We start from the raw sequence: 12,362 nt of genomic DNA on the forward strand, positions 1-12,362 counted from the left end.
GCTGTCAGCATCAGATATCACCGGGGAGGTGTGACTGCGCGCTGCGGTTTGGTGCTGCTCAATCAAACACGACAGTCAACGGAATTAAGCTGTGTGTGTGTGTGTGTGTGTGTGTGTGTGTGTGTGTGTGTGTATGTGTGTAAGTGGGGTAGAAATGCTCTCGACTGTGTTTATAATGAAAATAATGTCCCTGGTGACCCGCTCTGACTTTTGGAAGTACAGGCTGCGGTTAGAGGGGCCTTCCACCCAACCTGTTTCCTTCCTGATAAGAAGTGACACCTCCTTGTGTTCAGACCCCCAGCTTCCTCACGAAAGACCACTCAGTCAAACAAAACACAGCTTTTCAACCACTGGGGGAAAACACATCAAGGGGATACAAGACAAAGTAAATCTAAAATATTATCAGTAATCCAAAGACATTTTTAAATAATGCATTCACACACACACACACACACACAAACGCAAACTTATACTTGTATCTTAGTAAGAACACTTATTGACATAATACATTTCCCTTACCCTTACCTTAACCATCCAAACTAAATGCCTAACCCTTACCTAATTCTAACCCTTAAACCAAGTCTTAGCCCTCAAACAGCCCATTGAATAAGTGAGGACCGGTCAAAATGTCCTCAGGGTCTATGCTTAAAATGGTCCTCACAAAGATATAAGCACAGGAACACACACAGTCATGTCTCCATGGCTTCAGAGGACATTACATAGATTTTCTGGAGACTTACTCTATACTGCTTGCTTAACCCTAACCTTAACCAAACCATAAAACATGTCTTCACCTCATTATTAAATGATTAACACCCCCCACACACACACATGGAGACAGGGCAATAAGGAGGGCATACTTGAAACTGTTAAATAAAAACTTAAAGCTCATGAGTTAGTCAGGAATGCACTTTATTTATTCCACACTTAGAAAAGGACATCAGAAGGCACTAGAGTGGTTTAGCACACAACCCTACATCATAAAAGATACTGCAAGGTCAAGCCAAGGTCAAGTCACTCTCAACTTTGTCTGCTGCGCCCACAACAGCAGAAATCAAGACAGAGAACAAATCCACTTCCTGCCGTTATAATTGCATGAGAGGAATTAGGTTTTAACGACATTTGAGAAGAAATGTGCTACATTATGTTCCTCTATGTGGGTTCTAGCTTTAGACAAGGATGACAGTGATCCTGACCTGAGTCAACTTTTCTTATCCCACTGATGAAGTCTCAATCAAAGGTTTCTGTGGCCTCAGTCTGACCTATGTGTTATCTAGCAGTGTGCTAAAGTGCAGCTGTACAGCTCAAATGATCACGCTAATCTGTTAGGAAAGCAATGAAATGCAGGTGGGAATATTAAATGTGCTGGGTCATCTCGCCGTGTCCTTGAGTCGTCGAGGAAGAGAGTGAGTGGACGCTGAGTCGAGGAAACTGTACTCAAGGAAGCAAGGGTGCAAACACACGACTGAGGATCTGGAGTCAAGTTCATCTTCAGATTGTGAATCCTTTCATCGATATTCCTCAAAAGTTATGTCTGCCAAAACAATACATTCTTGACATCCAGGCGAGACATTCGTGGCAGATCTGAATAAAAGCTAAACCTGCTGAGCCACCTCAGCTTTTTCCGTCCTGTCAGGTCGGACCCTCTGGGTGCGCAGGCATCCCTGGGGTAACTAGGGTTTGGCACTGGGTGGTTACACCATAACAAAGTGTGCACGTAGAAAAAGAAGGATGGCTACAGAGATAATATGCAAGGAGAGTTTTGAAAAGCACAGTATCACGTACAGGCAGTGTGCATTTGACTGGTGTGGCAGTGGAGATGACTTGCACTGTGGATATGAAGCAGCAGCAGCATTCCTGATCCAGCTGAGATGGAGCTGGAAAAGCACCAGTAGTCTCTCTTTCCTAACCTGATCACATTAAATATGGCCGGAGGGTGAGGAAATTACCCCGGCAAATTAATTTTACTTAGACAATGACCTTTTTTCCATCGCTTTTAAAAGCAAAAATGGTTCCTTTGTAATTTTTCATAATGAAAACAGGCAGCATTGTATACATGTTGCAATTATGGCAGATGCTTGACAATAACCAGATGTTCTCTCTGTGTTTGTGCTGTCTCTAGTGTGAGCAGCCCATCGTAGCTTTATGAGTCATTATCATATCCCCCATTCAACACATTTTTTCCTGTTATACTCAAGAAAAGGAAACGATTAAAAGCATGTCATCTTTGTCATTAGAAATGTGAGGAAGCTCAAAACAGTCTCTAGTCATCATGACACCCAAACGCCATGTTCAGTCAATTTCATCACAGCAAGAAAGGAGCAGCTCCCTGGAAGGTTTTCAGCCATGGTTCAAATCGACCGGTCACAGCGAGGTGAGCGTTCTCTTCCTAAACTCAACCACATCATCACATTTGCATGTCTACAATTGAAATGGGTCTTTTGGGGCAAATCGCCAGCCCCGTATTTCCTGACTAAACTCCCCTTCATGTAGAGTGACAGGAGTGTAATGCTACATGGTACTGAATAAAATAACATAGAAAATAAAAATAATATTATTAGAAATAACATTATAATTGATTAAAACGCTAAAGATAAAAACAGTACGTTGCTGTATTCTCTGAGAGAAACAACACAGCAGTTCATCTCAAAATGTAAACAGTCTTTTCCTTCCTAAAGTAAAATCACAAGTGTTCTCAACAGTACTCTGTTTCCTCCACTTTGTCTTGATTTCCAGGGCGTGTCCGAAAGTGCTCAGCCGAATTTTCAGTGCCCGGCCACACAGCTACCCCGAACGGCAGTCACGTTCTGCAAACATCCTGCACGACTGTGGTTACAGTTACATCACCAAAGCAACATGTGCTGGCGTTGGTCTGGTCATCCCGGTGGCTGCAGAGCGCGGTGCGTGTACCCAGAGAGAGCGTCCCAGTTCCTCCATAGGAAGGCCAGAAGGAGGATGAGGAGGAGGGTGGAGAGGGAGCGCGAGCGTGTCTTCATCAGGGGGACCACACAGTTGGCCACAGTTGAGACAAAGACCAGAAGGACGGCCATAAGGGCCAGCAGCACATTGATAAGTTTTCCCAGGAGGGTCCTGGCCGTGGCATTTTCCAGCCCCTCCAACTGGACGACCTGCTGCTGCTGCTGCTGAAGCTCCATCTTAGAGATCCTGGTCTGACAGGCCTCCAACGCCTCCTGCAGAGGACACGCAGGAAGAGAGAGGGTCAGCAAAGTCCCAATCTTCACACATATTAACAAAACCAACAACACACTAGACACTCAGTGGCATCTTTACTCTGCAGGACTGCTTGGATTGAATGTGTTTCTATTATTCATTCTCCAGAAGTTCAACTCCACCGCAAACTAAAACGTCATTCCAAAACCTATACTTAAATTTACATCTCTCTGATAGGGTCAATTAAAAACTATCATCTTCATACAGTTAGAATTTATAGCTCAATTGCACTTTACAGGTGAACATCATAAAGATAATAAAGTGACCACAGAGTATATTTCATAGAACACTATCACCCCCTGCTGTCAGGGAAAGGAACTGTAGCAAGGGGGCAACTTGAGCTGGAAATGCATTTCACACTTGTCTGCAGAAAAAAAACCACACACACACAAACACAAGCCCTCATAAACATCAGGAAAGGACGGGAGTAATCTGAGTCATGAGGAAGGAAATGCTTTTGTTTTGAACAAACAGACGTGCCAATGGAAAGACTGGATTCTGTCTCACCTTCCTGTTTCAAGTGTCAATATACACAGATGAGATAATGCCTGCAAGTGTTGTGGGTTGTGTGACCACCTCAAAGTTTCAGCTGGAGTTTAAAACTGACACTGAGGATAATTTAAATTATTAAGACATGCAGGGATACTGAAAATAATAAGGATTTTTACTGAAAACTTCTTATTAACATCACCACTAAGATACAATTATCACTGTGAATAAACCACGGTGAAAAATCCCACTTTGGAAAACATCTATGATAAAAAAATTGAACAATAGATAAATATTGGTGTGAATTTTAATAAAATACTAAATTAGTTTTAAGATGAGTGGTTCATTTATGCTTTTTCCTGCATTTACCAATATTATTACTTGTTTATCCTTTAATATAATACATACAAGTGAGTGCATTCAGCAGGTTATTGTGTTTGTAAAAAATGTCAAAAGACAATAACATTAACAGAAGTGCCTCTTTGACTAAATGCTAAAATTCAGTTAGTGCATTAGTAAATACATGTGAAATGTCATGTGCCTTTGGTTTGTACTTGACCTTCAACATCCTTCTTACAACATGCAGCTATTCATGTGTCCATTTACATTTTAAAGTGCAAAGAAGAGAATAAGATTTGACACATTTGAGTAGCTGTGCTTGTGGACCTGATGTACGAACCTGGATGTCTCTGGCTCTCTCATACGACTGGTAGGCAATCTTCTCCTCCATGCTGGCCAGCTCCTGTTTGAGGTTCAGGATCTCATTCTGGTGAAGCTCTGTCAGGTCGTTGAGCTGCTCCTCCAGACGTTCACACCTGAACACACAGACACAAAAACACAACAACACGTGAGAGTCGGTGGGAGAATTAGCTTCAACAAAGAACCACATGCAGGAATTAGCAGAAAACAGACCCTGAAGGCATCTGACCACATGGCACCTGACCCAACTGATGACTCGCTCTGACAAGATTAGGACATGCTTACTCATCTGCTGATCCAACCGGCCAATCAGAGAGTCTGCATTATGAGACTGACCATTGGGAAGTGCCCAGGCAGGAGGAGATAGATCTATACTGCTGTTAATTCTGGCAGGCACATACAATTGGATGGACAACATAGGACAAGAATAGACAGAAGGCTGCCCCAGTGTAGGCTAGACTGAATTACTTTAGTTACATTTTAACAGAAACACACGGGTATTATGAAGATCTGTATACAACATACATTTAATGTGGGGTGGTGGGATCTGATTTATTCTAATTTCTTTAGTATTCAAATGAAATACTTCAGTTTCTTTTTGAAGGCGTCAAATTGATTACAGTCTTTTTATACACTAAACAACTAATGAATTAAATTATTTGTCAAAAAACGTTCAGTAGGTTCATCACAGGCTGCAAAGAACCAATTATTTTTAATATTATCTTGTGAAAACAATTTTCTTGGATGGGTCTATGAAAGTCAGTTAATAGTAAAAAGTCCACGGTCATGCCTTTAAATTTGTTTTTTTAATAATTTCTGTCGATCGGTTCTTTGATTCAGCTCTGAATTTATCAAATTATTTTCAGTCCTGGTTGAGTCACATTTTAGGCACCTCTCAGTTACGTTCAGGATGGATTAAGTCCCAGAGGAGCTATACAGCAACCTGATAGGTTGATAAATGATTATTCCCTGTGGGCGCGCTGAAAACAGCTCCTGAGTGGTCACTACTATTTTGGTCTGAGAGGACAAAATCAGAATCCTCTGGACTCAGATGGACATTTTAGGAAGAAAATGTTCTTTATAACTCATTATAACTTCCTGTCTTATCATTGCTGACCCTCTTAATCCTTGTGCCCTGTGCTCAGAACATTCTGTAGGAATGTGAACGTGTGTTTTTTTTAAGGCCATCTGCCCAGAGAAGCTTCACACAGAGTCTTTATGCAGAGCTGGGACGAGGGCTGAAATAACAGTGAAGATCCTTAGACTTAGAGGACACTGGTGAACTGTGCAGGTGTTGAGGGGCTCACAGTTTAAATGTAAAACTGCTGTCTCACAACGACAAAGCTAAAATTCTCTTAAATGCAGTGAAGAGGCGATTTAAACATTTAAACACTCTACACATAAATGCTTGAGTGACTTAGAGCAGCAGAGTTAGTCACTAAAACAATCCTGTTTATGAGGGATACACATAAAACAATAAGACTGCCACTCTGCTTAATATTAATGTCAAGATAAAGGCAGCTCTTCACGTGAGCTCTACATGTTTCTGCAGATGAGGTCCAGGTCCAAGGTTTAGTTTTTATCCACTGTGCGCTGTCTTTGATAAAAGAGCTGTCAGAGCACAGGCGGGGACAGTGCTGCCTGAGATGATACCTCAGATAACACAGTGATAGGAATGATCAGTGCTCAAAGTATTTTCTAAATATAGAAGTCCTTCCTGATTACACACTGTTGGACATTTAGGGGATTTCATGTGTTGACTGGTAATGCTTGAGAAATATATGACACACTTATAATTGTTCTGTTTTCTCTGTGTACCTGAAGCGTTCCTCCTGTAGTGCTTGCATTACAACTGTGTAGTCTCTCTGATAGTGGCTCTTCAAGCTGTCAAGGTTCTCCTCTAGCCGTGCCTGGCCCTCCCTCAGATCCTGCACCTCCTGCAGCAGCATGTCTAGGCTCGAGCTCTGACTCCTCTCCAGTGTGTTACCCTTGGAACTGGGTGGGCCTCCGGGTGCCCCCGTCGTGCTGTTGGCTCCAGCTGAGCCCGACGTTGCACTGGAGCAGCTCTCCTCACTGCCATACTTGGGACTGGACTGGAGGTGATGCCCAGCGCTGCCCAGGGAACGTCCGCCTGCCCCTGTCACGCCTTCATCCACCGTGGGGTCGTCCAGAGAGTCTTTGAGGGAGGGGATGTCTTCAGTGCTTCCGAATTTGTGGCGAATCAGCGAGGCGATCTCTCGAGGTTTGGAAACGACGGCCCCTGCAGCGGAGTGAGTGGCGTGGGAGATGCTGGACAGGCCTCCCTTGACGCTGTCAACCACCCCTTCACTAAAGCCTGTGACTCTTGCTCCAACACCCTTCAGTCCTTGCTGCATGTCTCGGAGAACATCCTTGGGCTGCCGTGGGATACCATTGTGCTCCACCTCTCGCAGCTTCCGGTGGTAGTGCTCCAGTTTCCTCTGCAGCTGCTGGATGGTCTGCGCCGACTTTTGGTTCTTTTTCTCAAAAACCTGACAGCCACAGAACAAGGCTTTATAAATGAGCGCAATGCACATGACACTATACCTTGATATTTACGGAGATCTGCCCCGAAACTCTAGGTACAATCAAAACAGAAGCAAAAGATTGAACTATTTCACACAGCTGACGTCTCATAGAATTACTTCTTAGTTTTACCTGTTTTATGCGTGTGCTTTGCTGTTTGTCGGCGTTGTTGGCCAGTTTGAGGTACTCAGCAACGTTGTCATCCCGCGCCGTCTGCTCGATCTTAATCTGCTCTGTAAGCTTGAGGATTTTCTGCTGCAGGTGGGCGATGGCCTGCTTGGTGCGCTGAGGGTCTGGGGTGCTATCCTCACCCACTGGGTAGGAACCGTCTGCCCCGTAAGACACAGCAAGGGGTGTTTGGCCCAGCCCACTCACCTCCAGCCGGTCGATCTGAAGCGAGAACACGGGAGAAGACGAGGGGTTACAAGAGATTGGGGTATGTAAAGGGTCAGAAGATGGAATGGGGGAATTACATGTTGAGGTCATTTTGCTGACACAATGAAAAAAGGAGGCTTCTGCATTTCAGCCTGGAAGGGGAGCGGGTAAAAAGGAAACTCGTGGTCAGTTTGTGTGAAGAGGAAGGATTGAGGATGTTCATTTTTCATTCAGGGATTTACAAAGAAAGGAAAGTGGAACCACTCATGAAAACAAAACTCAATACTTCCAGGTATGGAACTAGAAATATCCACAAATCTTGGATATCCTGATTAAACAAACAAGAACAAAAGGAAAACAGTATCAGCAACAGCTAAACAATGTTTAGCTCAGCGAGCGACAATAATCGACAAGACTGACAGGATATTCGATTTTCATTTACAATGGTTTCACAGATCAATAATATTTGTCTTTTCAGATACTGACCTGATTTTGTCAAAAGGCCACAAAGCATGGGGGGGGGAAATCAAAGACACTATCTAAATTGAGTTTTTCCTGTATTCTATCAAAACCTGTAGATAAATTCGACCTGAGCAGATAATGAGCCTCACACCTTCGATGACAGGCAGAAGGTGTGATTCATTTCCTTAACCCCTCAGGGGAAGAACACTGTGATAACAGCTGGAGCTGGTCGTGCATCAGGGTAAAAACTATTATTCTCATCACTGAGCAGGCACACCTAAAAAAAAAAAAAGAGCTGCTGAACCATGACAGAGACCAAGCTGAGGAGGAGAGAGACGCACAAGTGTCTGGTGTTATTCACCTTGGCACTCAGCTTGTTAAATAGGCCTGCCATTATAAATTATTAACCGCACACACACACACACACACACGCACACACACACACACACACGCACGCGCACGCACACGCACACACACACAGGTCAAACTCACGCACCAGAGGCTCACCTCACCTGCGCACATGGACCATGACTAATTGATGACAGACACCACAGCCTACAAACCACAACCGCACCCGGAAGAAAAACCGAAACTCCTCATAAAAGTTTTTATAAAGTAGAAAGAAACTGTCCCCAAACTGTTCACGATATCTGATCAATCATCTTCACAAACCACGCGTAGAAAAAGCAGCGCTCACCTTCCCATTGGTCAAACGGATAAATTGTTCCCAGTGCATTTTGTCCACCGTGAACTGGACTCGTGTGTTTTCATCTGCACTGACACTGACGGTACGCGGCTCAGTCCCGGTGTGTTGGCAGGAAGTTTCGCCGGGTTACTAACAGACCGCCGGGCTTGTTGTGAAAGTTGAATCCACCTGAAACTCAGTCAACTGGACGAGAGAGGAGAGCTCCTCCCCCCTCTCCTCCTCTCCTCCTCCCAGCTGAGGGGGTGACATCATCCTCAGAGCTGCACGACAGGCAGCCGCCAATCAAACCTCACAGGAAGCAAAAATAGATCCTCACTCACTGACTTGTATTTGGGATTTGTTTCACTATGAGACTCACTGGGAGAACAGCAGAATCACAATCAACCTTATATTGACTCTCATATGCAAACAGAGAGGTGGCAGATTGTCAGCTACAGCTACTGAAGTCCTAACAAGCTAATTTCAGGTTCTTGTACTCCAGTATTTCATGCTACTTCATACTTCCACTGCAATTTAGAGGGAAATGTACGTACTCTGACTCCACAATATTCATTAGACATTTGACAAAATTGCATTTGATTTTCAGTACAAACTGTTCAGTTTATAATAGATGATGTATTTTAGATTCAACTACCCAATAGTATAATTAGAATGGCGCTCCGAAGAGTGTGTACTTCCCCCAATGACCAGTCCTCCCCTTATGAAACCATATTTAAATTCACTAGATGATGATTTCTATTTTCAACCTGCACCTAATTGCAGACACTCATAAATCAATCAGATTTTTTCCCCAAGAAAAATGAAAAATCAAGGAAAATCTTGAAAATGTTCTGTGTGGCAATATTAAAGAAAGTGATAAAAAAAATCTGAATCTATATTACAATGTAATGGATTCTTCCCTGACCCATAACACATCCTTCCACCATGTTCCGGTTATCCGTCCAGTAGGTTTTGTGTAATCCCGTGAACTAATTTAACATACAAACAAAATAAAATACAGGTACTTGGCGTAGGTAATTATATAGTTTAGTACTAGTACAGTATACACTATATGTATCGGATAATATTAAATGTATTCTTTTATCGCTGGATACATTTTACTACTTTCCCACTTGATACTTAAAGGTAATAGTTAAATACTTTTTCTAAAGTGACATGATGAACGCAGGACTTTTTAATTACAATTGTATAGTTTCAAATCTTTACTTGTATGTCTGTAGCTGTATTGTCCTGTAAATGTGTCCGTAGTGAAACACTTTAATATGAAAATACTTAAATATATGTAAATCACACAGTGGCACTTGCTTTACCACTGTAGGGAATTATTACTGATGGATATAAAACAGTCGATGAGATCAATGCACAACAAACAAATTAACCAGGGAAGTATGAGCAGCACAAACAGACACACAAAAACAAACACACCAAATGACTGCTTATCAGTAGGTCTGACTTTCACAACTACGATTGGAACATTTCTTTACAACAAAACGTGTTGAGCAATAATAAACGTGTGTAACAAATGTTTGTGATCAGAGAGTTCATGTTTGAAGTAAAATCCTACACTTGGGAGTCTGGGACATGACGTGAGACTAAATCAACTATCAACTCCCAGACTCTCTGTCTGTATCTGTGCCAGCCAATAGAGAGGAGGAGCCCAAGAGGACAAGAAAAACGAGTCCGACATCTCTTTACCACATACACACACTCAGCCAAGGGCACATTCCTCTGAGTGCTGGGAGACGCTACACATTTGGAAATTGATTTAAACCTTTCGGGTAATTTGACTGTCAAATGAACAACTTTGCATTCTGTTGATAACTGCTTGGCAGCATTAAGCGGCCTAGAGGAAGTGGTCAATTTGATTAATTAATGACGTGTACAACAAGTCTAATCTTTCTTAAATCCTCTTGTCGGGCACACGCGGCGATCAAACGAATCACAGAACTAGAATAGCCTGGCGGGCTGGCACAGAAAAGAACCAAGAGGTGACGCTGCAGAACAGCACGTGGTCCATTCTTGGCTATAAACAAAACAGTATTTATAGCTTTTATGAGAGAAAGCATGAGTAAAGTGACGGTTTACATCCATATGAGTGCGGCATGGGGCAGATGACTCAATTATTTAAAAATTATCAAACATACATGCCCTCTGACTTAAGATATAGATAAAGAGGGCAAAGGACAACGCTTTGAAGTGGATTGCCCTGCAGCAGAGAGCAGATAGAGGTTCTGGACTCTGTGATAAGGAGACCTAATGACCTGTACACACTGGCACCAAATCACCCTTTCATTGATCGAAAATGTCCCTGTCAGCAGAGCGCTTCAGTTACATAAGCAGAGGAGCCACAAACAGCTGGTCAGTCAGTGCTGTGCCCTCTTCTCCAGCTTCACAGGCAGCTCATATGTCTACGGCTGGTCACTGCATACTTATGATCTCATTTTTCATGCAGGCTCCGGAAGCTGTTGTAATACCGCACATTGCAAAGAGATGCTTCGTCCCCCATCCCTGTTCCAGTCACCAAACAAATTACAATCAGTGTCGTCCCTAAACGGTCCAGTTTTTCTGTGATTAATCACGCGTGTAATTAAAGATGGTGAGCTGAAGGATTAAGCTAATTTCCCAGGGTTAACAGAGCCAAACATGTTGATGTATTGAGCCGCTGAAGCAAGAAGCGACAGGCGCTGCATCACCAGAGCCTGTGTCGCCTAATGAGGGAATGTATGTGTGTATGTGTGTGTGTTTGTAATTGGGGGGCTGCCTCATCCCACCTGATTAGATTTTATCAGGAAAGCAGAAAGACAAAAAGTCTGCACGGACCTGTCCCGCTTGCTCCTCGCATGCATCACTTACACATTCTTAAAAGAGTGTTGGTCTTTTTCACTGCACCCATGTCCCAAACTGGGTCCGCCTGCCATGGGCCAGGTTGTGCAACAGCCCCTGATCCAAGTAAAGCTGGTTAGAGCTGTGAAAGCCCTGACTTACCTTGGATCCACCGGAAGCCTGCTGGGAAAGGCTCGGCCAAACCTAAACACTGACCTGTGGCCATGAGTCTAACACAAACAGGCATTTAGAAAACATCACCGCGCTAATGTTATTAGAAATGCATCACACATAATGAGATGCACACAACGAGCACATCTTGTACTGCCCTATCTCTCGGGGCCACACAGGAAACCAAATGTGCCCCAAATTCGGTGAGATGAGATGATGCTGTCATAATTAATTTTCTATTGTTCGGGCTATCTCTTAATTCTCATTTCTCTCGACCCAATAATTCCAGACAGGCCATACCTGCATCTCTGTACGTGTTTCACCTGCTTATATTGAAATAGGACCTGTCATCCAAAAGGGCCCCTGATTGACAATTCACATACAATATATGTTACAAGCCACTGCAGCACAGCAGGCATTATAAGAACCAATTGTTAAAGGACCACTTAATAGCACAACAGATTATAGAGTTCCTTGATTTGTCCATCCATCATCTATACATCTTATCCTGTGAGGCTAACGGGGGGGGGGGGGCTGGAGCTGGGCACACCTTGGACAGGTCACCAGCATATTACAGGGCCAAGATACAGAGACTAACAACCATTCACACCCACATCTATGGACAATTTAGAGTCTAACCCTGTCAACCCAACCCTAAGCTGAATGTCTTTGGACTGAGGATCACATAGGATTTTGTCTGAGGACATTTCGGAAGGCAGACTGGAGGAGCCAGGGATTGAACCATCAACCTCCTGGTAAGAGGATGACCCACTCTACCTTCTGAGCCACAGCCACCATCATTTCATTGTATTGTGTAGGAGCTGTTGGGGGCACATGGGACTCTGCTCTCCCTTTCCTGATG

The 12,362-nt window shown here is 43.5% G+C and overlaps 1 protein-coding gene across 5 annotated transcripts in view; it reads right to left on the reverse strand.

Annotated features, from left to right (window-relative positions):
• Positions 1-895: 895 nt before the first annotated feature.
• Positions 896-12,362, reverse strand: part of tmcc1a (transmembrane and coiled-coil domain family 1a) — a 43,804-nt gene continuing 32,337 nt past the window's right edge. For 4 of the 5 annotated variants that reach the window (XM_035159152.2, XM_035159153.2, XM_035159156.2 and 1 more), the window contains 4 exons: positions 7,096-7,353; positions 6,238-6,929; positions 4,400-4,535; positions 896-3,191 (listed from right to left, as the gene is read on the reverse strand). In XM_035159152.2, coding sequence (XP_035015043.1) covers positions 2,877-3,191; positions 4,400-4,535; positions 6,238-6,929; positions 7,096-7,353 — 1,401 coding nt within the window. In that variant the 3' untranslated portion in view covers positions 896-2,876. Of the gene's footprint in view, positions 3,192-4,399; positions 4,536-6,237; positions 6,930-7,095; positions 7,354-8,497; positions 8,956-12,362 lie in introns of those variants that run through there. The other variant, XM_035159155.2, reaches the window with a different exon arrangement.

The sequence above is a fragment of the Hippoglossus stenolepis genome, chromosome 6 (assembly GCF_022539355.2).
Source record: "Hippoglossus stenolepis isolate QCI-W04-F060 chromosome 6, HSTE1.2, whole genome shotgun sequence".
Lineage (NCBI taxonomy): Eukaryota > Metazoa > Chordata > Actinopteri > Pleuronectiformes > Pleuronectidae > Hippoglossus > Hippoglossus stenolepis.